Below are 26203 nucleotides of genomic sequence, written 5' to 3'. Positions count from 1 at the left end.
TTAAAGGCAATCAACCCTTCACTGGTCAATGAAACAGCAAACGGAAACATGTAAAACAAATGTTAATTAACAGCATTTTTCTTTCTGTAAATAGGGATCCTATTGTTAGAGCAGCTTATGAGATAACCATGAATCATGATTCATATAAAACGGATAGTCATAAGCTTGTATGTATACAGTATATGTTTTGTAGAGCATGATTTGCTCTATAACCCTCGTTAACTATGAAATTTTATTATGGAACATCACAATATTTAATGCTGCTCTTCACACACTTGAAAAAGGCCACCACTACACACAGCACAGGAGCCGGACCTTAAGTTCTGTGATTACACATGGTCAAAAAACAATTCAGTTATTGAAATAATGCCAATAACATGACGCATTATCATTTAGAAGTCAAAGATTTGATCGCTAAATGTTTGCTCATGATGAAAAGGTGACCAAGTGTAGCTTTAACAGTTATTCCTATATGTCCATTGTTCTATTTTGACACATTATTTACATGACTTTGCAAACTATTTGTATAATGTCAGCTGTTTGTTCAGTCCCTCTGTATGCAAACATATATTTAAATTTATTTGGTTGAAATATTGAAATGCCGAGGCCGGATTCTAGTGTCAAAATAACAGGATTTATTGTGTTATTGAATGTTCGTCTGTTTTACTTTAATTAAACTGCAGAAAATATAGCATTTGTCCCCACAGATGGCATTTTGAGTAGCCAAAAAAAGTATATTCATCAGCACATAGTAAAGAAATACAGTGTATAAATGTATAGGATGTGTCATATTTACAAAATATTACAGAAACATATCTAAGATAGCTCCATGTTTGGCTGAAAGTGTCCCTCTCTACGGTTGCTGCTGGTACTGTGCCTCCGTGGCGGTGTAGAAGTCATCCAGGACACTCTGCATGTACTCGAAGGTGGGCCTGTCTTCGGGTTTGTGCTTCCAGCAGGTCGTCATGATCTCGTAGAGCTCAGAGGGACAGCTGTCGGGCTGAGGCATCCGGTAGCCGCGCTGCACCGTGGAGATCACCTCTCCTTTGGTCATACCTGAGGATGATATGGGTGGACGTGGAGGCGTGAATACAGGAGTGTTTAGAGAGAGGCGCCAGCATCCGCTTGGACATATGAGTTCTCACAGACAGGTCATACAATCATCTGTAGTATAAAACCACCAGCAGAGGGCAGTAACGCTTCACAACATCAACACTGAGAGCAAGGTGTTACGTTTCATTATGGTAACAAATGTTTTCAAATTAAACACAGATGATTACGTCTGCCACCAAAGCCCCAGATTCATGTTGGGAAACTGGTTTGTAGTAATTTGATCGATAGTTTCTAAAGCATAATATCAAATAAGTTGAGAGGGAGGTCCAGCTTTATTACCCAGTGTCACGCCGCGGTCAGGTCTGTTATGTCTTTGGGTTTTTTGTCTTGTGAATTTCCTGTTTTATTTTGAAAAGATAACTCTCCTCTCGTTCCAGGTCATTTGCCCTTCCTCTTGTGTCACCGGTCTGACGTCATTCCCTGATCCTTGATTGTTTCCACCTGTGTTTCCCCTCCCTCATGTGTATAAAGTCTGTGTCTTCTCCCCTGTCCCGTGCCAGATTATTTCGTACCTTGTGTCGAATATATACAGTGTTTTTTACCACAGTCTTGTTCATTCCATTGAGTTCTTTGTTTCCATGTTCAGGTGTTTGTATTCCCTGTTTTAATCATAGTAAGTTTAACCTTTTGAATTTTCTTGTATCCATTGTTTTTTCCTCCTGGACGGAGCGACTTTATTTTGTACTTTGTTTTTTGACCATTGATATTTGTTTGTTCCTCCTGTTTTTTGTTTGTGGCCTTTTTGCTCTGTGCCACGTTCTTCTTGTTGAGGAATAAATTCAGTTAGGGTTAGGGTAACCCGGGAACCTCCGCATCTGAGTCCTCATTCCTGCCTGGGCTGACACCCAATCCTGAGGTTATGAATTTGTAACGGGACCCTACATCAAAATCTAATCAGAAAACCTGTATTTTTCTTTAGCAGATAATGTGTTTACAGTGTCACTACCACTACTTAATACTAAAAATCAGTCTTCTGAACTGGGAAGTAACATGCTCCATGTCTTAATGCATTATAACTCAAATGATAAGCATACAGAAATATTTGTCATGCTTTATAATAATAATCACAACACACTATACAACCATATAATACATTATGATCCTTTCAAAAAATATGTCAGTGAGCGTCCAGCAGTTAGGAAGTATTGATACTTGACATTATCAGTCATTATGAAATGTTTTATAATATGTTCTTGTTATTAAACATGTTCTCCTGCTTTGCTCTAGGTGTAATTTTACAGTAATAAATACATACAAATTTGCAGTGCGTAATGGTAGTTATATGTACGAACAGTGAATGAAAACATATGAAACATAATGCATATTTGAGTGCTTCTAACTATAAGTATACAGTGCTATAAGCAGATTCTGGATGCATTATACACAAGGGCGTCATAGAAATTGATGCCATTGAGAGTTAATGACGGCAATAATGAAATTAATAATAATAAAGACACATATCCATATCACATAGTCCATGTTTAAAAGGTTTACCTGGGTATGGGATTTTCCCGTAGGTTATGATCTCGTAGAGCAGGACCCCGAAGGACCACATGTCTGACTTGATGGTGAAGGAGCCGTAGTTGATGGCCTCTGGAGCGGTCCACTTGATGGGGAATTTGGCTCCTTTTGGCGGGAAACACACACAGTTACTCCCACACATTTCCAGATGCTTCATCCATACTGTCTATGTAACGGGAGGTTCATATTCTATTTATGTGCTTGCATTTATTTTTAATGTTCCAATTACTGTAGTTTCAGTGTCTCCTGGTTCCAGATCAGATCGGTGATCAGTCGGGTTTCATCGTATGACACACACACATACACACACACACACACACACACACACACACACACACACACACACACACTCACTCTGTCTCCCTGTTACGTTGTTGTATACTAGACTGGTGTCAAAGGAAATAGACCAGAGCTGGGGTTCATTAGTTGTTCAACGTGCCCTCCTTCACTTACCCTCAGCCCTCGGCATTACGTAACAGCACACGTCACACGGAGGCCACTTGGGGAGCTGAGGGAAATTGGACAGAGGAGCGGGGGATGAAATGAAACGCGCCTGCCCTCGCTCACTTCAGCCCAAACTATCATCAGGTTTAGCCCTGTGCTGCTTCTTACAAATAATGAGAAATACCTTTTATTAATGAGATGAAGGTGTTTTCTATGGATGATTGCATCGCAGCTTTGATTGAGAAACTCCTGTTTGTGATCTGTATCATGATTATCATCATTATTATTGTTATGATATATTCAAAATAACATTTATGCCATGCGTTTACAGATAATGTTGAGAAGAAACCACACAAGTCAGGTATAGATATATAAACTAAAATAAGTAGACTAAGTATTTACCGCAACAGGTCATTTTTCAGTAAAATATGAATCTATCAATGAGATCTGCTAAACAGGCGAACAGCCCACACATGTAAGAATACGGACTTCGAATAATATTATTATTATTTATAGAAAACTGAAAAGCATGTTAGATAGTGAAGGTTTTTGATGATTACAAAAAGTTGCTTTATTTCTGCATATTGTTCTTTAGTGGTGACCAATCTCACATTTTACGTCCATTACTGTTACTGCCGCCTACACATAGATGAACTCTCTTCCACCAAATGCATAACTGCAATGCATTGTGGGTGATATCCACCCCTGGAGTGGCCATTGGTGGTCTCACCAAGTCTACTTCAGTTTTTCAGACTATTGGAACAACACTTAAGATGGTGGTGGGGATTCCCCCCGAGGGCAAGTGCTGAGGGGAAGTGAACAAGCGTTGAACCACTATTGGAACGCAGCACAGGTGTGTGTGTGTGTGTGTGTTTGTGTGTGTGTGTGTGTGTGTGTGTGTGTGTGTGTGTGTGTGTGTGTGTGTGTGTGTGTGTGTGTGTGTGTGTGTGTGTGTGTGTGTGTGTGTGTGTGTGTGTGTGTGTGTGTGTGTGTGACATTAGCCTTCCCAAATAAGTCGTCAGTTCTGCTTCTAAGGGGATTTTTATTTGAATGTGTCCAGTCAGGAAGTCAGCTCTCGTTACACAAGACAACGATGGACACGCACAAACACATGTATTCTTGATCAAACAAAGACACACACACAAAGTTTACCCTCTCTGGCAGAGTATTCATCGTCCTCTATGACTCTCGCCAGTCCAAAGTCTGCTATTTTACAGAGCAGACTCTCTGACACCAGCACATTAGCTGCTCTCAGGTCTCTGTGGATGTAATTTTTCTTCTCTATGTATGCCATGCCCTCCGCTATCTGCAACAGCACAAAGGAAACATGGTGACAACAAACTCAAACAAACCAACCAGCTAAAAACCCAGTTCACACTATTGAACTGCCTTCACTGTGAACTGAATGCTCCTCAGAATAAAAAGTCAAATGCTTCTAAGGATATGATTGCATATTATTTGTGGAAACTGTGTTTTTCAACAAACATGTATGGATCGATCGTCATTAACATGTTACGCCCTTAAATATTCCTGGTTCGGAGGCCTCGCCCACTGAGGTCAAACGTGGAGAGTAGAAACACTGGTTAGAAAATAAACTTTTCCGACACACAGATCGGCATCCTGACATCTGAGATGGAGCAAAATAAAGATGTGCTTTTTGTCAGTCTTAAGAGTGGAATAAAAGGGGCCCATAAAAACACTGTATGGAAAAGAATAACGGAGGCAGTCAACCCGAAGCAGTGCTCCACTGTAACCCGTGTGCCCCTGTGCATGTGTGCGCACTGCTGAACCTGCGCTCCTGCTCTGTAGTGGGGTTTGCCAGCGGGGTTATTAGGTATTCGGTTAGAGGATAACCTTTGTCACCTAGAAGAACCATACCAAGATGTTAATCATCTGATACCTTGTTTGATTTAATGCAATTTATCGAGGGTAGCCACTAACCGAGGAGATGACTCTGGCTCTGCAGTGCATTCCTGCAGCCGCGCGCCAACACATTCATTCACTCATTCATATTCAACCGCTTGTCTCTGTCAGGGTCGCGGGGGGCTGGAGCCGAGCTGTTTTGATATATAAAAGAATCGTGCCCCCCCCCAGCTTGGCATCACAAATCACCTGCACATTTATCGAGTGGTAGTTTTGGCGATTGATGAAAGAGTAATCATTCATGGATGGTGCCTTTAGACGCACATGAGTACAATCAATTGCTTTATTTTTTTTAAAATTGTTTTAAGAATCCGTTTTGATCTGTTCTTAATATGTGACTGCTTATGCTTAATGTCAGCTGAAGTTTGTTCATTATTTTCAGCCAGATTTTGCTGTGCTGCACTGCAAATACACAGGCTGAAGTAAATATTCATTCATTTTGTATTTATTATTGGAACTGTGATCGGTTTTGGTTTTGGTTCCTCCTTTCAGTTCAGTAATGGAAACAGTGACGCCCTGTCCGTTTCACAATCATGGCAACAGACACTGAGATGTGCGAAAACAGCGGCATACTGCAGTCAGTGTGAAAATCACCTGCGCTGCGAAGTCGATGAGCTTGGGTAGCTGCAGTTTGCATCCTGCGTCGCTCTTTAAGAAGTCTAGCAGGCTGCCTGAAGACAAGACAGAACAATAAAGCGACGCCTGTGTCTATGCATACACGGCTGAACTGTATATTTGGGATTTTAATCTACGGGACGTTTTGCTCATTTACCATTTGACATATATTCAGTGATGATGTAGATGGGCGGTGTCTTGGTGACCACAGCGTAGAGCCGCACCAGCCTGTCGTGCTGCAGCGTCTTCATGACGTTGGCTTCTTCCATGAAGGCTTCCACCGTCATGGTCCCCGGCTTCAGCGTCTTCACCGCCACCACCGTTAGGTTGTTGTAGTAGGCTGATTTGGCAGAGAGTGTAGGAAGAGGGGTGTCAGAGAGATTTGGGGAAATGGAAACCATCTGCTTGACATGCTGACTTCAGTGTCTTCTACCCTATGATGATGATTGGACAATTTCAAACAAGCTATAAAGACATTTTTTATTCTGCTAACAGTTATTGATCTAACCCTAATGTGTAAAACCATCTACACATGACATACACTTATATAGTCAGTAAACTGTATTATTACTCAACATTCCATGGTGATTGTTGTGGTGAGTACACGAGCTTGATCAAATCAAAAGAAGTAACATTATATTTACTGTTGAAGGTTCAGTAACAGCTGAGAAAAAACATGACAGCACAACCAGTGATGCAAAAGCCGAAACTAAATCATGTTTTTTGTGTGTAACTGATCTCAGGTTTAGTTAAGCAGGAGCTGACGTCATGGACAAATGTGTGTTTATGCTAATTCAGTGGCATCCAATGTCCCTCCCTTCCCAGACATGTGTGAGAATATCACAGGTGTGTATTCATTGTGTGGAAGCGTCGTGTTTGGATGTTTTGCACTCAAGGTCAGGAAATGATGTCTAAAAAAAGAAATGATGTCTAAAACAGGTACAGCCAGATTCACTGACACCACGTTATGAATTAGGACACTCGCTGTGTGACCTTACAGTGTGGAGAGAGGGAGGAGAGCTTGTTCCCATCACTGCACTTTTAGTTCAGTGTCAGTTTCATGAATATCCAACTGGTTCCACCAGCATCCAAAACTCACAGACCCCTTGTCTTTTATTCCTCTATTCCTTCTCCCTCTGCACCCCCCAGATATATCTCTGTACAGCACACTTACTCCTCTATTATGTGACACTGTATCATCCAAATGTGGAGTTGCCAGTGAGGGCTTTTTAAGCTGTGGAAATGACTAATGAGGAATGGTATAACTTGTGGTATGCTCTGTGAATTTAAAAAACTCAAGATATACTTCCAAACAACGTGCAGCTTTTCACGTTTGCATCACGTCGCACAATATTGCCGATCTCGCCAGCTGGCTAACTCACAGGCAGCACGCTACATGCACGATAACTCTTCAGGTACGACCATCTTTCCAAAGAGACACTGGGATGTGATGGTTCTGACCGAATCATGCTACATTAGATATGGTTTACAGCCGTTATGAAGCTATGTGTATGCGACTTCATTAAAGTGAAGCACCATTGTTTGCTTTAAGTAGTTTTAGAGGTCTGACTCTGTTAATGTCTCCAGTATTTCATAATAAAAAGCAACAATTAGAGAAGAGTCAGATTTGGGTAAAAGCTGGTCGAGTTTTTACACGCTGTATATTGTCCCATTGGTATGGCAGGGTGCACCTTTATGTGGACAGACACCAGAGTGGTAACTGTGACTATTTATTTAACAATCTGAAAGTAGAAACTGAAAAGTGAAAAAGCTAGTGTACGTATATATAAATATATATATATATATATATATATATATATATATATATATATATATATATATATATGTTTCCATCACGTCACCATGCACCATTCTGTCCCCCTCTCCAGCTGCTGTGAGAAGTGAAACTGTGTGGAGCAAATGGAACAAATATCAGAAATAACTCTTTAAAAAGGGGGAAATCCGCTGATTTCATACATCAAGATCAGTTAACTATGAAGAGTATGACCAGTGTGTAAAAACAATTGTATAACCTGTGGTTCTGAGGGGCGCTTCGACCTCATCTAGGTTATTAAACATGTACTTGTGGATGATGATATGAGGATATCGAGTTGCATTGTGGTAAATTTAGGATCCAATGCTTTTAGAGCTTGACCCATAGGAGCTAAAAGACAGGATATCTCAACCTCTACTTCTTCCATTTTTACCATTCTTTGTTTTAACCTGTTTGTTTCAAGTCCCCTAACTTTTTGGAAGTCAATACTACATAAAGACTTTAACTTTGACCCTCTTGCTCAAATGCTACGCAAAGAATTATGGGTCTGAAAAGCCAGAAAAGCATGGCTGGATGTAGTCGGACATCCTGGTATTTGTGGCATATTGCATTTAACATACACTGAAATATAAAATATTTTTTTAATCTTTCTGGCATACTAATAGTAGCATCGGTATTTCAACGCAGGGATGGGGTGGGTCGTCTTCCACGGAGCCCGCCGGGTTTCTACAGTAGCCAAACACAGTGAGAGCTTTTCACATGCCATCTTGTGTTTACAGTAGCTGAAGAGATCCTTTTAACAATGATAACCCCTATTTATTTCATATTTTTTCACTAGTTCCCAGTGTATTTCATGTTATATCACCACACAAATAAAGCAGTAACCTGAGACCAGGATTTCAACTTCCCCATCAGTACCCACTCACACAAGAGAACATAAATGGTAATGGACTTGTACTTATATAGATGGTAGTGGACATCTTCATACCATCTAATCTAATCTAACAATTCACAACACATTTACAGACCCATGCGCAGCGGGGAGCAATTCGGGGTTCAGTATCTTGCCCAAGGACACTTCAACATGTGGACCGGGGCAGCTGGGGTTCCAACTGCCGATCTCTCAAATGGAGGACGACTCTAACTCTTTTTTACCACTGTGTTGTCATATACTTCCATCTTATTTAAAAATAAATTGCAGTTGTATAAGCCTTTAAAGGACAACATTAATAGGAGCATAATTTTTAAACAGATAATAAACCTGACAGCATCTTTAGTCCCTGTAACATAAATAAGTATCTGGCTAAAGCAAAGTTTGCACATAAAACTGTGCAATATAACGTAGTTAGCCTTGTGTGTGTGTGTGTGTGTGTGTGTGTGTATGTGTGTGTGTGTGTGTGTGTGTGTGTGTTTGTGTGTGTGTGTGTGTGTGTGTGTGTGTGTGTGTGTGTGTGTGTGTGTGTGTGATCACTCCCAAACTTCTGACGCACACTTACATACAGTAGATGAGTTAAAACACTGATGCACACCTGAGTGCACCCACTGCATGGAATTATTTGAGCATGTTTTCAGAGAAAGCAGTGAGTTCAGACCATAAACTATGTAATCCACCTAATGGGTAACAAAAGCAGGAAGTCATTTTTGTTTTAATTAGGGGGAAATGGAACTTCCCTATCGGCTGCTGCTGTCCACTTCTGCAACAATAAATTCACAGAAATTAGACAAAATAATTACAAATCCTCAGACAGCCGTGCAAAGACACAGTATCAGTGGGATCTGACTCAGACACAATGTCAAACTGAACCTTAACCTGAAGTTTTTTATTTTATTTTATTTTATTTTACTCACCCATCCAGACTTCTCCAAACTGCCCTGCTCCGAGTTTCTTCACCATCTTAACTGAATCTTTGGAAATCTCCCACGCATCTTTATCCCACGGCTTCTGCGCTTTGGGTTTCACGCATGCGCGGTCCAGTTTACGACACAGGCCGTCCGGTTTGTCTGGAAGTTACACGCGCGCACACACACACACAGACACAGACACGCACACACACACACGCACACACACACACGCTTTAAAGTTCAGTTTTCTTCAATACTAAAGCTATGGTGTAGCCCGGTGTACCGTTCTGAATATCCCTAATGATTGAGAAAGCGCTTCGGATGAAATACCGCAAGATAAAACGTGAAGTGCAAAACAATAACAGGAAGTAGTGAGCTGTTCCTTCCATGTTTCCAAATGGTTCATTTGTTGTTTCTATGGTTGTTATATTTACTGTTTTCCAAATGGGTAAATTAATATGTTTAAAATGTTGTTTCTGTATTTAACGTGTACGCTGAAATGATTGCATAGACCTTTTTTTTATGGAATTCTATTGCTAGGCAACAGCATCTAACTTCCTGTCAGCTGATGTCCTTCACATTTACTGCAACAGGAATCAAACTTGGACACATTTATAATGTTAATGTTTAGAACTTTGAAAATGTCTATAGAAGTACAAAATGTAATGTGTGCTGTCAGATTACAGATTTAATTAACTACATTCATTATTGACTAACGTTAAATGGCTAATATTTTCTAAAAATAATTGTAAATTAATTGACTTAATTGAATATTTAATATGTGTTGTCATGAAACTGTTTATTTTTGGTGTGTAGGTCAGCAGGGGTCAATGGCCGCCACCACAGGGGCTCCAGAGTTACACGATAGAAAATAGTGAGTATATTGACATGTACTGCACAATTTCACTTGTTATTATTGCATATTAATGGTCCTCTGGGACTTCTACTACAGAGACTGACCAAACACTGTTCATCCGAAGACAGTGCCAACATTGCCATAACACAGACCTGGATTAAAATGGGTAGGTATCCCTTTAAGTTAGCCTAGTATGAAAGTCACGCTATTAAAGTGGTTTGATGCACATCTAATGTTACCAACCAAGAGTTGGATACCAACTTGGATGTTTGCACATAGAGTTACATTTTGAAGTTAATTGTGTAAAGCTGGTCACACACTGCACAGTTTTGGAAATCGTGTTGTTTAATTCTGACTCACGCTTTACGAGTAAATTGTCTGCGATGTAAAGAAATGAAATCAAAATTTATATGCTCACACTTAACGGTCCGGTCATCAAGCCATGACCTGATAATCACACTGTTTGTGTAAAAGAGAAAATAAAACCGCCCGTCGTCCCACTGCTGAGCATTCTTCTTTTAAAGCTCTGAGGCAGGTAGAAGTTTGTTTATCTGAGCTGGTGGAGGTCTGTAACATTATAGCAACAGTTCAAAGTAATCACAACTTCTGACACAATCATACAACACTGTACAGTTGGTCGCTGCAAGGCAAACAACGCCCGGCAAACAACGCCCGGCAAATTTGAAATTCGGTCCAACTCCAAAATTATCTAAACCTCAATAGTATCCAGACATAAAGATCCATGAACACTTGTCTGTCCTTAAAATATATATAAAAATAAATCAACAAGTGATACCAAACATACTATAGGGGATTTTAGATACACCATCTGGTGCACCTGGACACATCATCAGTGATGTAACCTAGGATTGTAGGGGGTTTCGGGTCTTTCAATAATCAGACCCCCTCCCCTAGGCAACCCAGCCGGGGTGATCAAGTCCTAGCTTGTGTCCAGGTAGTGCTCCTGCCCTACATGCTACGCCTCTCCCCTCCTGATCCACAGCCACCTTGATGCCACTTCTGCAGCATCAGTGGCCAACTTGATGGCCCTTCACTGGCTGGCCCCAGTGATGCCAAGCATTCTGTAGGCCCTGCAGAGAGATTGGCCCACAAACCCTCGACATCCCACTTCGTTCGGTTGACATATTGCTCGCCACCCATTGCTCCGGCAATCCTCCACAAGCTGAGAATACTTCTCCCTCTTCCTTTAGGGGAAGGATGACCACTGTTGAATAAAAGATATTAAGCAGCTCCATCAGTGCTGTACTCACTGTGGTAATGTTTGATCATGCTGCCAATGTCACCGAAGGAGATTTTAGGGGAGATGTAGTAGCCGCCATTATCCATCATCCTGATCTTATAGTGTTTGACCGAATCCGTCCCCTGGGCGTCCACGTCTCTGATGGACAATGAGTAACTTCCTGTTGAAAAAATCAGCAGGTAAAAGAGAGTGACGAGTGATTCAAAACGAGGCAGGGGAAACTCAGTATATTGAAAGTGAGCAATGCTTGGGAGCGTATCTGGGTCTCTCAGGACTGTGGTGACTTCTATACCTTTTGATGTTTCACTCTCCCTGATAAGATAAGAGCCCGGTTTGTTTGCAGGTGCCAGCAACTGCCTCTCTGCATCCTTTCTTGTGATGTCCTTGAAAAACCACCTGCAGCGAACAACAGATGCACTGAATATACAAAATGGACACATTCTTATTAACTTTACAACCATTTTTACAAATGGCGCCCCAGGTTTTTTAAAGCTCATAAATCCTACTTTTCTGATCGGTGGGATTGAAATTAATAATTATTATTAATAATAATTCACATTGCAACGTGAATTTTCATCAACAAACAACATGTTTGTCAAATCAAACAACATTTTTCAAAATCAGTTTACTGAGAACAAGTAATTCCTTATTTAAGATGCAGCTACTCACTCTTCTGTTTCCATGGTGTCAGCTTGAGCAACATAATTGCACGGGATGAATCCTTCTTTGTTGGTTGTCAGTGACTTTGCTTTCCACCACTCCCCATGTCTGCAGGAAATGTCAATCTATTTTAGCGCAATTATTCACATTATTTATTATTATATCTTGTGTAAGACCTCCTAAAGTGCATGACCAGCCTCTTGGACCCTGATTTCACCATTATGTTCCATCTTTAAGTTCAGATTTATTCAAGTGGGGTTGTATGAGGTACTTATCTATAGTCAGAGTGTTACCTACAGTAGATAGCGGTCGGACAATGTACTTCTGTGGATGGGGCAGCATGGGTAGTAGCACATGTATTTAAGCAATTTATTGGTTGCGTATATATCTTAAGAAATATGCCTTTCCATTTAGTGATGTGAAATGGCAAACGGCACATGACTGTGACAGTTACGTTTAGGCATCAAAACAATTGGAAATAATGAATTGCTAGGTTATCTTTAGAATGTGTTCTAATTAGTTCAGATTCACCAAAGTCATGCAACAACACAAACAAACCGATCGAGGCAGTGGTAAACCAGTAACCTGTTTCCCGTGAATGGTAAAATGACTGTTTTTGCCAATGAAGTCTGGCGGCTTTGAAGAGAGCATGATTAACAGCTTCAGTACTGTGAAAAAAAGCTCTGCGGTGGTGAAGAAATAGTGGTGAAATATTTCACATATTTGAACCATCTATCTAAAAAAAAATGTCACATATCCATTCATCAGCTTGTTCTAACACTTCATTGCAATGTTTATGAAGCTTACAGTGAGAGGACCTGTGTTGTTTTTAACAGATGCACCACTGCATCAAATTGAAATCAGTCTCATGTCTGAAGCCTCATTTACAGTAATAAGTACTTCCTGTCGGAATCATCAAACGTTTGGATCTTCACCAGAATTTAAAGTATGCTCTGTGAGTTTGAACGTTTGTTTTAGTGACGCAAGAGTCTGTAACAACAGACGGTCCAGTGGGTCTGTCGGGGTTGGTGAGGTGATCTTGTGATCCTGTGGTCTGTAGCTGAAACAGTGCTCTATTTTTGCAGCTTGTATAAACATTCATCGTTCGGTTCTTGCCTTTCATGATGCAAGTATATAAATGATAAATACAATTTCTCAAAGTTGAATCAGTTTACAATCAATAGCAGACACTCACTCCTCTAGGATTTTCATCTTTTCTCCTTTCTTGAATCCTAAGTCGTCGGCATGTATGGCTCCATACGGGTAAAGGCCGACCACTATTTTACCAACCCCCTTTTGCTCTGAGAGAGGAAACAAAGAGATAACGTCACGTTAGATACTGTAAATTAATCGCCCCACAGCTTTTTTTAATACTGCAACATGTGTCATGAGCAGGGCAAGCATTCACACCAGACAAAGTTTACAAAACATGTCAAGTCTTTTAATAATTTACTTATTATTTTGAAAACTGAATATCTTTGAGGTGTGGACAAAACAAGACATTTAAGGACGTCACATGACCGAAAGAAAGAGGGCGCGGGTACAAGCGGCCGAAATGGGTTTTCTCAGGAGGGTGGCTGGAGTCTCCCTTAGAGATAGGGTGAGAAGTTCAGCCATCCGTGAGGAGCTCGGAGTGGAGCCGCTGCTCCTTTGCGTTGAAAGGTGGTTTTGGAATCTAGTAAGGATGCTCCCTGGGAGCCACCCTAGGGAGGTGTTCCTGGCACGTTCAGCTGGGAGGAGGCCTCGGGGAAGACCCAGGACCAGGTGGAGAGATTATATCTCCACACTGGCCTGGGAACGCCTCGGGATCCCCCAGTTAGAGCTGGTTAATGTGGCCCGGGAAAGGGAAGTTTGGGGTCCCCTGCTAGAGCTGCTGCCCCCGCGACCCGGCCCCGGATAAGAGGTTAAGATAAGATCAGAGACCAAGGCTTTGGGAAACACTGATCCACTTTAATATATGACACTGATCACCATTTTCTGACAATTTATACACCAACAGCTATTCGAGACTGTGAGAACCTTACTCTGAACCCTTGGATTAACTTTTGCCATGTTTCAGAATGAGCATATTGCAGTTATGTGTTGGGAGAATCGGCATACCTTCCATCTTTTGGAACACCTGACCAGGTAACAGGGAGTTATTCTGCAACGACAGACCAAGGGTTTTCAGGACCAGAAACAATGTGAATGTTATATTATCAACCGCTTCTAACAAAAAAAGCTTCATTTATCTATCTAGCTATTCGACAGTATCACTCCTAGACTACAGACTTTCCCAATCTGTTAATTTCCTTCTGACGTAATCGTGTACGACAGGGACGTTCTGTCCATTAGGAAATATCTGAGTCACTATTTTTCCGAATCATTACGAAAGAGTCTTTAAAAATACTCTCTTCAGAAGTAAAGAATTTCGCTTTCTTGACATTTTTCCTTTTCTTTTCAGTTTTTACTGTTTTTCTTATTCGCTTTGGCTGGTTTTTTGAAACGTCTCAACATTCTCTGAGCTGAAAGTGTCTCAACTGTTTAATGTGACATCACAGCTCGGCTGCATGTCTGGTAAAAGTTGTAATTCACCCAAAACATTTCTTTAAAAACCCACGTATTGTGTCAGTAAATTGGCAAATGCCACCAAAAGGAGTTTTTTCATTAAAATGTTTACGCGCTTTTTCACCTGGAAATGTTTCTTTTATACAAATCTCTGTTTTGTTCTACTTCTTGTTGACACTGACCGCTTACTGTACTATACAAGAATGTCAGTTTAGTCTGGCTGGGAGGAGGCCATTGGGGAAGACCCAGGACTAGGTGGAGAGATTATATCTCCACACTGGCCTGGGAACGCCTCAGGATCCCCCAGTTAGAGCTGGTTAATGTGGCCCAGGAAAGGGAAGTTTGGGGTCCCCTGCTAGAGCTGCTGCCCCCGCGACCCGACCCCGGATAACAGATTGAAGATGAGATGAGATGAATGAGTATCGCACTGAGCTTTTTTAGGTCCGGGTTTCAATAGTAGGTTAAAGTTTACCAGGAAATGTCAATACTGTGCACACTACGCACATTTGTATGTTTACAGTTAATTTTGTCCGTGCCACAGTGACATTCATGCCAAAAAAACTAAATGCAACGATAAAAAAACCTGCAGTAGTTCAGTAAAAACCAAAAACAAATGGACCTCCTCACACACACAAACATGTCATAGATTTATTGAATATACATATAACTTTTTAAAATGTGTTGTGAAGATAATTTAACTGACATTCAACTCATCAGTTTTGATGTGCAAGTGATTATCGTGCAAATTGTAGAAAGGAGCCAAAGCGACTGAGAAAAACTCTAATTCACCAGTGCACATTAAAAACCATAAAATGCATGATTTTTGCTGCTGTGACTTTTCTTTGATTCTTCTCCTTGGGCTAAAATCAGCACCACAGCACTTTTCTTTAACTACCTCAGAGAGCAGAAATCAGTGTCTTATTGTCTGTAACTAAGAAATCCCGGTGTTGCTCAGCCCGGCTGTCTGACTACTTACTATGTTGTTTTTTGTATTGGAGGTGGGGTCTCTGACATAGTGCGTGTGGTCGGTACGTACAGTCTGCTCGCCGCTCTTCCCCTCCACACCCCCGCTCAGACCCCCGCTCAGCGTAGACTTCATACAGCCCATACTGCCTGCAGGAGGAAGGTAGAAAAGGGAAGAGTGAACTGGGCTGTAACATATTTACCATTTAGAGCTGGCAGTACAAACAACAATTTAAAATGTTTGGTATCAAACACCTGTGACCTTTTTTCAGCTCTTGTATGTAAAAATACATTTTTCCCTTTTTCATCACTTGGTATCTAAAAAAGTGAAAGAGGAAATGCCCATTTATACTTAGAGACTAACAAGCAGCAGCAGGTGTAGCCTACAAGGTATCAGACATATGGTATTATCTTAGCAGATTGACATGCTGTATAAATCAGTCTGCTCTGTATCTTATAAGCCCAAAGTCACCTCCTGATCCAGAGGCAACAATACATTTGTAGGTCCAAATTAGTGTTTTTTTGCTACAGTTTTGTAAGTGCTTCCATCATCAGGTATAATATATAAGGAGTAAATAGAGCCTGTAAGATACAGTCTATTGGGTACTGACAGCCGTGACCCAGCATCTTACAAAATAATGTTCCCATACAATTAAACTACATTCTCAATCAAGCTTTGAGGGGAAACTGATTTTCTCCCAGAATACATTTGTTTACGTAGGTCCTTGTCCCAGAGACAGACGCATGTTGTGAAACACTCTTACAGTTTTACATGTGTAATGTGTATTGAATAAAAGTTACTTGGTGAGGAAAAGATGATGGTTTGGTTTAAAATAAGTATGTTTGTTACGTTTGTTACGTTTTTTACCTTACTTAAGCTACGTATTTAAGTTAACTTATGATGTAAGTAACAGCCAAAGTACATTTACATCCCTTCAACAATGAAAAGAAACATGAAGCTGTGTTAATAAAAGAGTACAATCTGTTTAAAAGTGGTTCAAATAAATACCTCATTGTACCAGAGGCAATGTGATGCAGCAGAGCAGCCTTGTGGGTGTTTTTACATTTTACATTACAAAAAATCGCATAACTTCAGTATTAGGTAGCTTAAACTTCCAAACCCTGCAGACCCAGCTACAGTATCACTTGTCAAAAGTTAATATGCACTGAGTGAAGCTGCCAGGAACCACAGGCTACTGGAGGACCCGGCCGTGCCCCGCCTACGTGATGCAGCGCATCTGGGCCCCATGTATTTTGGCTGTTATGTTACAGAAGTCAACTTCTGTGCATCAGTTAAAATAAATGAATGTTGAACTTTGGTTTCATACGGGACACAAACAGCAGTCCTGTGTTTGTTTTCTTTGACCAATCCATCCACCCAACCTCCTCCTAATCTTTGATAGGAAATGTATTTGTGACACATCAAAAACAAACGGAATCTGGGAAATTACATTTCATTTTCCCCTAGAAACGTAATTGACAAAGCAGTTTCGTTGTATGGGAACGTATTTTGCTGGAGACATGGCTGTCTTGTTCTAAAAACACAGAAATACAGATACATTCATAGAAATGTGCAAGCTGGTCTTTAAAGATATGGAGTGTGGCAGTGAAATCCTATCAAAAGTAAATTCCAGCACACAGAAAACAAGAAAGTCAACGTTGCTTTCTAAAAATATCATTCATCCGCAGTTAGAAACAACATTTCCTCCCACAGTCCAAAAACACATGCGGATTAGCCTAATTGGTGATTCTAAATTGCCCGTAGGTGTGACTGGTTGTCATGTTGTTTTTCTAGATTGGGATAAATAACCATTTCCAGTGATCATAATCCAGGCAGCAATTAGCTGGTACAGAAACCGAAGAGTAAACAATATTTATTGAGCAGGGAGTCCACAAACACTGACACAGGATAACATTTGTACACACAGATGGGTACAAATACAACCAAATGACCACTCCACCTTCTTCAACCTCTACAGATGCCTCCTGTGTTACAAATAGTATTTAAGTGAGGTGTTGTAGATAATGACAACATAGTTTTAAAATATACCTAAGTGTCTGTAGCCTTTTTGACAATGGACTGTTTGGGACAGTATTGGGGCGGTAGTAGCTCAGTCCATAGGTGACTTGGCTGGGAAGCGTAGCCGGTTCGAGTCCCTGTGTGGACCATGAATAGAGTGTGGACTGTTTGCTGGAGAGGTGCCAGTTCATCTCCTGGCACTGCCGAGGTGCTGTTGAGCAAAGCACCGAACCCCCAACTGCGGCGCCGATCCATTGGCAGCCCCCTCGCTCTTACATCTCTCCATTAATTGCATGTATATAGGTCCTCATTGTGCATGTGTGTGTGTATTTCGGCCTGTGTCTGTGTAACCTGAATAATAACAGAGTGAAAAAATTAAATTTCCCCTAGCGGGATTAATAAAATAATAATTCTAATTGTAGTATTGTTTTTTTTTTTTTTAGCCACGTGAGCAATTTGAGTCTAATGGCAGTGTAGGTTTGCAGTGAAGATAAGCACTTCAACTCTAGCAGTGTGCAGTAACTTTTAAAGCACGACTATAAGAACTACAACACAGCAGGTGACATTGGAACGTGTCACCTGCTGTGTTGTAGTGTTAGGGACGCTCACACCCACAGACGTACCTTGCTGAAGTGCATATTTTGCTAATCACCCTCATTTCAATGTGGTTTTTATAACCATAAGGAAATGTGATAAGGAAGCTACAATGCACACAGAGAGTAAAAACAGATTTATGTCAAAGTTCCCCTCCAGCACAAGTGTTTGTGTTTCTGGCAAATTCAAACTTTGGACCCATTAGAGAATAGTTAACCACTTTTTCAGCTTCATTAAATTCAACTGTATTCATCTAGCATTTTGAATTGCCTTGCTGTTGAATTGTGCCATATAAATAAACTTGACATGACAACATTCTGATGTGGGTTTACAGTAAAGCCTTTGCTTCCTCATTGTTCATCTCATGTTTAAACCCGGGGTAGGCAATTTGTCTTTGGCGATGCTGGGAAACAAATTCATAATAATCTTTCATCATATTGTGTCAGCGGAGAGAAAATCACGCTCATTGCGGGAGACAATGACCAATCACAGGTCATGAGGGAGAGGGAGAGAGAGAGAGAGAGAGAGAGAGAGAGAGAGAGAGAGAGAGAGAGAGAGAGAGAGAGAGATCTCACTTCAAACTCTGGTGTTTTTTGTGCTTTTTACGTTTACCTCAGCTTGTGTGTGTGTGTGTGTGTGTGTGTGTGTGTGTGTGTGTGTGTGTGTGTGTGTGTGTGTGTGTGTGTGTGTGTGTGTGTGTGTGTGTGTGTGTGTGTGTGTGTGTGTGTGTGTGTGTGTGTGTGTGTGTGTGTGTGTGAATCATCAACTTAATTGCAGATGTTTAACTTACGAGGCTTGAGTCCAGTTGAGTATTCCACTTCTATATAACATAAAGGGCTTGCAGTGGATTGTTAAATGTGTTAAGATGTCAGTCATAATACACGTAGGTTTCTATCAAAACAGAGCCGGGATGTTCTCGTCCACATACATTAGGATATGAAAAAGGATAAAACAGAGATAACACACACATACAGATAGCATGGATTAGCACGTTGATACACGACCTTGATATTTGAATATGTGCTGGAACGATGTTTGCCGTGTGATATGAGTATTGACTTAATGATACGTTGAATCACAGTTGTCACAACGGTTTCAAGGAGATTCTGGCCGAAGGAGCATAACTAAACAACGAGGTGCAGATTTAAGATAAGATTAGGTAAACTGCATCGCAGCAGCAGACGTAAGCGTACGTGTCGGACATGAACGAACACCTGCATTTTTAACAGAAAAAAAACAACAACACTGTTGCTGCTTCTCCAGGAAACTGAAGTGCATGACTGAACACAAACAGAGACGGGCAGCACGCTTGGCTCGTCCTGTGGGCCAGCAAATGTTCTAAACAACTGGAAACCTAGAGCAGAAGTCAGCAAGTAAACAATGGATCTCACAGTAAATAGGTCATATACCAGAGGTGAAGAGGAATCGCCAATGAAGGAACAACCAGGCAGTGTTTACAATCCATTGTCATAAAGATTTTAACTTTTGGTTTTTGGCCTCCGAGCTAAAAAAGACACTGTGATAGCACTCTGCAGTTCGCACAATTGTGCTTTTGTTCCATGACAATTATGTTTGTGATGCAGGTTCAAATAATAGCATGCAAAACAATAGTGTTTAAAATCCTCAAATAGACTCAGGGGACAAGAGCCAAGCCAGGACTAATACAACTAGAGTGGGTTGACCTGAATAGGACTTATCTTTTTAACAAGGGGACGGAAACAAAGTTCTACAGTGAGGCTAGCAGCTCCCTGAGGCTGAGTTTGACCACACAGTGCTTTGACCTTTATGCTAATGCAACATTTTATCTCTGACAATGCTAACAATGCTGATATTGGCAGGTAGGGTGATTACCATGGCTTAGTTTTTATTTTTTTATATCCTAGTTTAAAGCAGGTGTCTCAAACTGATCCAGTAAAGGGCCACTAGGGCTGCAGGTTTTCATTCCAACCAAGCAAGAACACACCTGACTCGACACAGTTATATTTGTTGGATCAGGTGTGTTCTTGCTTGGTTGGAATGAAAACCTGCAGCCAATCCTTTAGTGGATTAGTTGGAGGCCCCTGATTTAAAGTGTTTGTATGCTAACACTTGCTAATTAGCACTAAACCCAGCTGAGCTGAGGCTGATGGGGATGGGTTTCTGATCAAATTAGACAAACTGAAATTTGGACATGATGTTGGCACAATGAAAAGACAGGTGATTTCCAAAGTTATTCCAGTACATTCTGAGGGGGACGTGTCTCGCCAAATTCCAGGGCAATTCATCCACTAGCCTAGTTGTCGAGACAGTCATTTAGTAGAATGTCATATAAATAATCATACAATAGTTATGCATAACTATTTGCAAGATATTATACAAACCTTTTAATTAGAATACGTTACATTTTGTGCCAAAGTCATCCAGTGAGACGAGTGAAAACTCTGTCCTGCTGGGGACACTAAAGGAAAAGTAACAGTAGGATTCACCCTGAGGGGAACATGAATATCAAAGTTCAATTGGTGAACCCACCTGAATGCCATCCTTATAGAGCCATACAACTAGCTTAAAACTAGCCACGTACGATCAACACTACTCCAACAGCAACACACTTTTACACATGCCCTTGTCTACCACATAATGGTACTTTTGTTCCTCAGGAGTGTTATGATACAGTTCTGAGTTATAACAGGCAAATAAAAGTGGTTATTGACCCCAGTTGAGATGACAGATTGAGGTCAGAGGCAGTCGTGAGTTTGTTTAACTCTTGTTTGGTCAAAAAAAAAGTTCAAGCAGCCTCAAGTCAATGGCAAACAAAAAAAAAGGACACGCCTGAAAACCAGAAGAGAGGGTCGGCCAGTTGTTGGCTCGTCTAAATGAACTGAGAGGATATAGCATGTATGCTTGTGCAGGTGAATCTAAAGGTGTTGTACCAACAGTGTGGCAGTTTGTCACTGGTTAGGAGCTTTTATTGGTTCAGTGCCTCCGGTATATTTTTAACTCAACAGTCAGCAAACAGCCGGAAACTGAGGGTCTGAACAGATTAGGGGCCCACACACACACACACACACACACACACACACACACACACACACACACACACACACACACACACACACACACACACACACACACTGGCTGTGTTCTGCTATGACCAACATACAAACTTCCTCTTTTGGCAATGGACTGAGCCAAATGTTGGAGTAGTGAGGAAATGAAAGGAGAGGACATAATCCTCCGCTGAATTTGATGCAACTAATTGACAAATCTGAGAGCATGTTATACCTAAAACAACATCAAATTAAGCAAACTTAACTTACTTAACTTAACTTAACTTACAGATCTTTTAACCACAATATTAAAACCGTTCTTGAAGTCCCATAGTATACTGAGTATGAAACCTTGACCAACAACTGAAATCGTTTTGAAATGTACTTTATTTAAAGTAACTTTATAAAAGAAATCACTGTTTATTTCCCAGTCTAGTCACTAAACATTTACCACAAATTAATCTCAATTTAAACTTTGTGTGTGTGTGTGTTTGTGTGTGTGTGTGTGTGTGTGTGTGTGTGTGTGTGTGTGTGTGTGTGTGTGTGTGTGTGTGTGTGTGTGTGTGTGTGTGTGTGTGTGTGTGTGTGCGTGTCTGATAGCACACGATGACCTGATGCTCTGACTGATGTCGTTCACACCTCACATGCATTTGTGCTTACCTCTGTCAGTGTGATTCCCTGGTTAAGGAAACAGTTCATCCACTGTGAAGAAGTTTTCTGTTTTTAGTCCTTAGCTTTCTTCTTCTGTGTTTTTCATCGGATTGACTGACAGACTGCTGGTGTTTGCCTCTACAGGAGGGTCAGCCGGTCGACACGGACTGTTACACTCACCGAGCAGAATGAGGAACTTAGAGAAACTGGCCGGGGGATTTTTTTTTCTTACTGAAACTTCCTGGTACAATTGTCTAATGATTATTTGCATAATCAGCAACACACACCGCACACACACACACACACACACACACACACACACACACACACACACACACACACACACACACACACACACACACACACACACACACACACACACACACACACACACACACACACACACACACACACACACACACACACACACACACACACACTCTATTAGGTCTCTAGACATGGAAATACTGCATTTGTTCATGTCGAAGCTTAAAAGAGTTTTACAATATGTCATAAAAGACAAACAAACAGTAGAAAGATTTCAACGGCTTATCACATTTCCTTATCTTTTTTCTTAATAGCACTTTAAATTATATTTGATTTAAAGATTTGAATGGTTATGTTAACATAATATATACATTTTGACAGGGTTCCTATGCAGTATGGAAAAGTATAGAATTTAATTTGAGTCATTTCCAGGTCTGGATAATTATGAAATAAGGGAAGAGTTTTGTTTGTAAAAAAGCTTTGTATTGTATCTCACTTTCTACAAATTAAAACAAGTTCACTAACAAAACACAGCCGATCTGTGGATGATATGAAACTAATCAAGGTGTCTGTAAGAATGGTGTCAGGTTACCACGGTTACCAGTTCACCGTCGGACTGCGATTCACATTTATTAAATTTGTTCCCTACGTGTCATCTACATTTTATTTGTGATTCATTTTAATCATTATTTGACTTATTTACAGTAGGTTTACTCCATGTAAAGCCAATGAAGCACAGACTTGTGTTTTCTTTTGTAGTTCCTGGTTAATTGTCCGTCTCTGCTGTTCTTGACCGCAGTGTTACAGGTTCACAGTTATTAATCAAACTCTTTTAGCTTTTAGCTTGAATAAAGAGCTGTGCGTTAAACAGAGTTCATTCACTTATGAGCTACAATACGCAAGTAAAAATGTCTTGTAATTACTTGGCAACATACTGGCATAAACAATCAGAATTTAACATATTCGTTAAAAGTAGGATTTTAAAACCATTCATTTACATAATAAGCATCTAACAATTGGTATTCAGATGTTTAATATTGACTGAAAAAACATCCGAGAAGTCTGGGAATTTGAGTCTGAAATTTTGAAATGAGAAATGTGTAGGAACGTGTTTTATTGTTCCCCTCCGTTTGAGATCATGCATGTTTTTATAAATTCTCCCACAGTGCTACCTGTTGGCTAAATTACAGAAGTACAACAAGACAACAAAACGTCCCATTTCCTGTCATCACTGATTTATTTTGTTTCGACACACAGTAGAAAATATGGTTACAGACAGTCACAGAACACCTACACGTTAAGCAGAATCATGCACCTGCTTTATTTCTGCATGCTGAATTATGAACAGCTGGGTTTATAGTCAGTGAAGCAGGTGGGAGTCACTGTACAGTCACATGGCAGTTTACAACTTGAAAACCTGATTGAATGAGTAATATAAAAAGAGTTATATTTCCCCTATCATTATTATTATTATTATTATTTCCGCAGCATGAATAGGAATGAGATGCCGTCAAGCTGCGGTATTACAGTAAGAATATACTGAGTAAAATAACTAAATACGCCATTGGAACAGTGCATGCAGGATGGTCTTTACAGGTGATGATTATGGGATGGATCCATTATTACACAAAGAAGCAGGAATGCAGTTCAGGCTCAATGTCTGAGATAGAAACGTTCACACAAACATGTTACACTGACTGGAAGCTCCACTGAGTATTGCATATCTACATTTAAGGAATAGTTTGACATGTTGGGAAATACACTTATCCAGTTAGATGACAGGATCGATGTCATGACGTATGTTAAATGTGTACCTGGAGCAAGCAGCCGTTAGCTTAGCTTAGTAGCTTAACTAGCTTATCTACAGTCCATCATAGATCAAATGTTTTTAAAAACAAGAATCACTACACTGTTGCTCCTGCGCCAGGAAACCAACGTACACGCATGAACAGAGAAAGGACACACACACAAACACACTAGTAGTCGACCAATATGTGTTTTTCAAAGACAGATGGGGATTTTTAGAGAGCACGGTGGCCGACAGCCGATATGGGATGCAGCTGTGTGTTTGTTTGTTTTTTCATTGGAAAAAAATGCAACAATTTCCTAAGAAATGAGACACAACATTGCTGAACTTAAATGAACAGTACTGTTATTGTTCAATTATTGTAAAACTTGAAGAATAGTTTTGAGAATGCCAATTAATTTATCACTAGAAGTTAGAACACACTTCGCTAATCTGTGGGCTAATGGATGGAATCGAAAACACCAGGAAACCTACAGCAGGATTAAAAATAGTAGGACAGAGGTCAAAGGTCAGGAGGAATCAACAGGCTTTGACTTCAATGCCACACCTTTACAGCTTTTAGCTCAGCGTAGCATAAAATTGTGAAACTGTTAGCCCGGCTCTGCACAAAAGGAACAGAATCTGCCTACCAGCAACTCTAAAGCTCACTAATTAACATGTGATATATTTTATTTGGGCATGCACGATATATATCGGTGCTGATAAATGATCAACCAATAACGGGAAATTGAGATAATGTATTATTCCAATAATTAAATAATTAAAAATATGCACCTTTTTAATCCACCAATAAACACGTATTTAAGTATTAGATACATTTAATGTCTGATTTGACAGATAATGTCAAAGAATTTAATTTGAATTGTTAGGCCAAATGCTCTCTAAAATATAAATCATGTTTTTGATGTACTTAACGAGAACATTTGAAGAGTCAGAACTGTTCATTGTTTTTATTGTATTTAGTTTATTAAATAAATTGCTCACTACATCGTCGCCTTACGTACCCTCGTATGTGCATAAACTGCAGGCTATGAACTTCTTTTTAAAATGTGAAATTATAGGTTATCTTATCAGTATTGGCTATGAGAAGCAGATATCGGTCCATATCGTGCTTCCCTAAATGTGTTTAATCCGTATAAAAACTGTATGAAAACGACCACTAACTTCCTGGAGTCTTCATTGGTTGCCTGGCAACTGGTCCCAGCCAAGAAATACCGTAGTTGAGCATATGTTTCCCGCTAAATGTCCTTTTTAAATGTCAGTTGTTGTACGAGTTATACAAACAGGATATAACATGTTAATCGTTGAGCTTTAGAGTGGCTCCTTCAGAGCCAGTCCAGCTGTTTGCCCATTTACACTTTTTATCCTAAGCTAAGCTAAATGCTGCTGACTGCAGCTACATATTTAGCGAACATACATGAGATTGCCATTTATCTTCTCCTCTAACTCTCCGTAAGAAAGCCAATAAGTGTATTTCCCATCATTTCAAACTGCTCCTTAAAGTTTGTGATAATAATGGCATCATTAGAAAAGTTATTTTTAAAAAAAGTATCAACATTTTAAAAGATAGTACACCATCATTATTTCTTTTTTTTAAACCACTGAGCCATTAAAAGATATCATCCAAACTCACTGTGAAGTATTATTTTATTATATTGTTGGTCAGCAGAACACTGTCACACCACCATCCAGTCCGTGCTTTCTATAGCATCAGACAATTTCACACAAAAAATGACTGGATTGTTTGTCCATCAAACACAACAAAATCAGTGAACACACCTTTAAACAGATAAAGTAACCAAGCCCCCAGTGTTTTGGTTCATGGTGTTTCAAAGCGGAGTAGTTCAATTGCCTCTACAGTATTGTCAATTTAAAGGAAGCACAAGCCAATAACTGGCAATATAATCTCTATCAGCATCACAACAAACATGCTACTCCCATTGTGACCCATTAAATCAGCATCGTGGTCTCAGTGGTCTTTACAAACTGCTCGCACAACTACAAAACCTGTCTATTTTCTCTTTTCCTTCCAATCATCCAGTCTGTGTGTTTAGTAACTAAGACTGAAAGTAAAATCAGCTGTACATGAGCTACGGATTTGTCTCGCTGCTTTCTCCAACTCAGAAATACACCCCATCCTGCCAACAGTCTGTTATTCTAGTACACAGCTGAGCCACAGGGACATGAGAGCACTGGGTGATCACATCAGCAGCACAGCACAGCACAGAGCCTCTACAGTGAGTTAAGGGGGGGTCAGTGCACCTGCTCATAGGCGCCTCAGCAGTGGCGGTGCTACCCTCCGGCTACCAGCCCACTCTG

General features: G+C 40.3%; 1 protein-coding gene across 1 annotated transcript; it reads right to left on the bottom strand.

Annotated features, from left to right (window-relative positions):
• On the bottom strand, nucleotides 1–21918 carry lyn (LYN proto-oncogene, Src family tyrosine kinase). Its single transcript, XM_083928527.1, has 13 exons — nucleotides 21820–21918; nucleotides 15533–15669; nucleotides 14110–14152; nucleotides 13205–13310; nucleotides 12019–12117; nucleotides 11642–11745; nucleotides 11360–11509; nucleotides 9239–9391; nucleotides 5774–5956; nucleotides 5596–5672; nucleotides 4231–4384; nucleotides 2608–2739; nucleotides 1–1056 (listed from the first exon to the last, which is right to left on the bottom strand). The coding sequence occupies exons 2-13, from the start codon at nucleotides 15662–15664 to the stop codon at nucleotides 854–856; spliced, it is 1536 nt and encodes a 511-aa protein (XP_083784653.1). The 5' UTR covers nucleotides 15665–15669; nucleotides 21820–21918; the 3' UTR covers nucleotides 1–853.
• Between the last annotated feature and the right edge of the window lie 4285 nt (nucleotides 21919–26203).

Source organism: Echiichthys vipera (genome assembly GCF_963691815.1).
Source record: "Echiichthys vipera genome assembly, chromosome: 15".
Classification (NCBI taxonomy): domain Eukaryota; kingdom Metazoa; phylum Chordata; class Actinopteri; order Perciformes; family Trachinidae; genus Echiichthys; species Echiichthys vipera.
The sequence above is the reverse complement of the archived record's forward strand: the minus strand, read 5'-3'. Positions and strand labels throughout refer to the sequence as shown.

What these genes read in the sequence shown, in the direction of transcription:
- lyn (XM_083928527.1), bottom strand. Translation starts at nt 15,664, where the DNA reads ATGGGCTGTATGAAGTCTACGCTGAGCGGGGGTCTGAGCGGGGGTGTG. An exon ending in GGTGTTCCAAAAGATGGAAG is followed by an intron (nt 13,311 to 14,109) that starts GTATGCCGATTC and finishes TTCCTCTCTCAG; the next exon opens with AGCAAAAGGGGGTTGGTAAA. An exon ending in GTTTGGAGAAGTCTGGATGG is followed by an intron (nt 5,957 to 9,238) that starts GTGAGTAAAATA and finishes CTGCCAAATCAG; the next exon opens with CCTACTACAACAACCTAACG.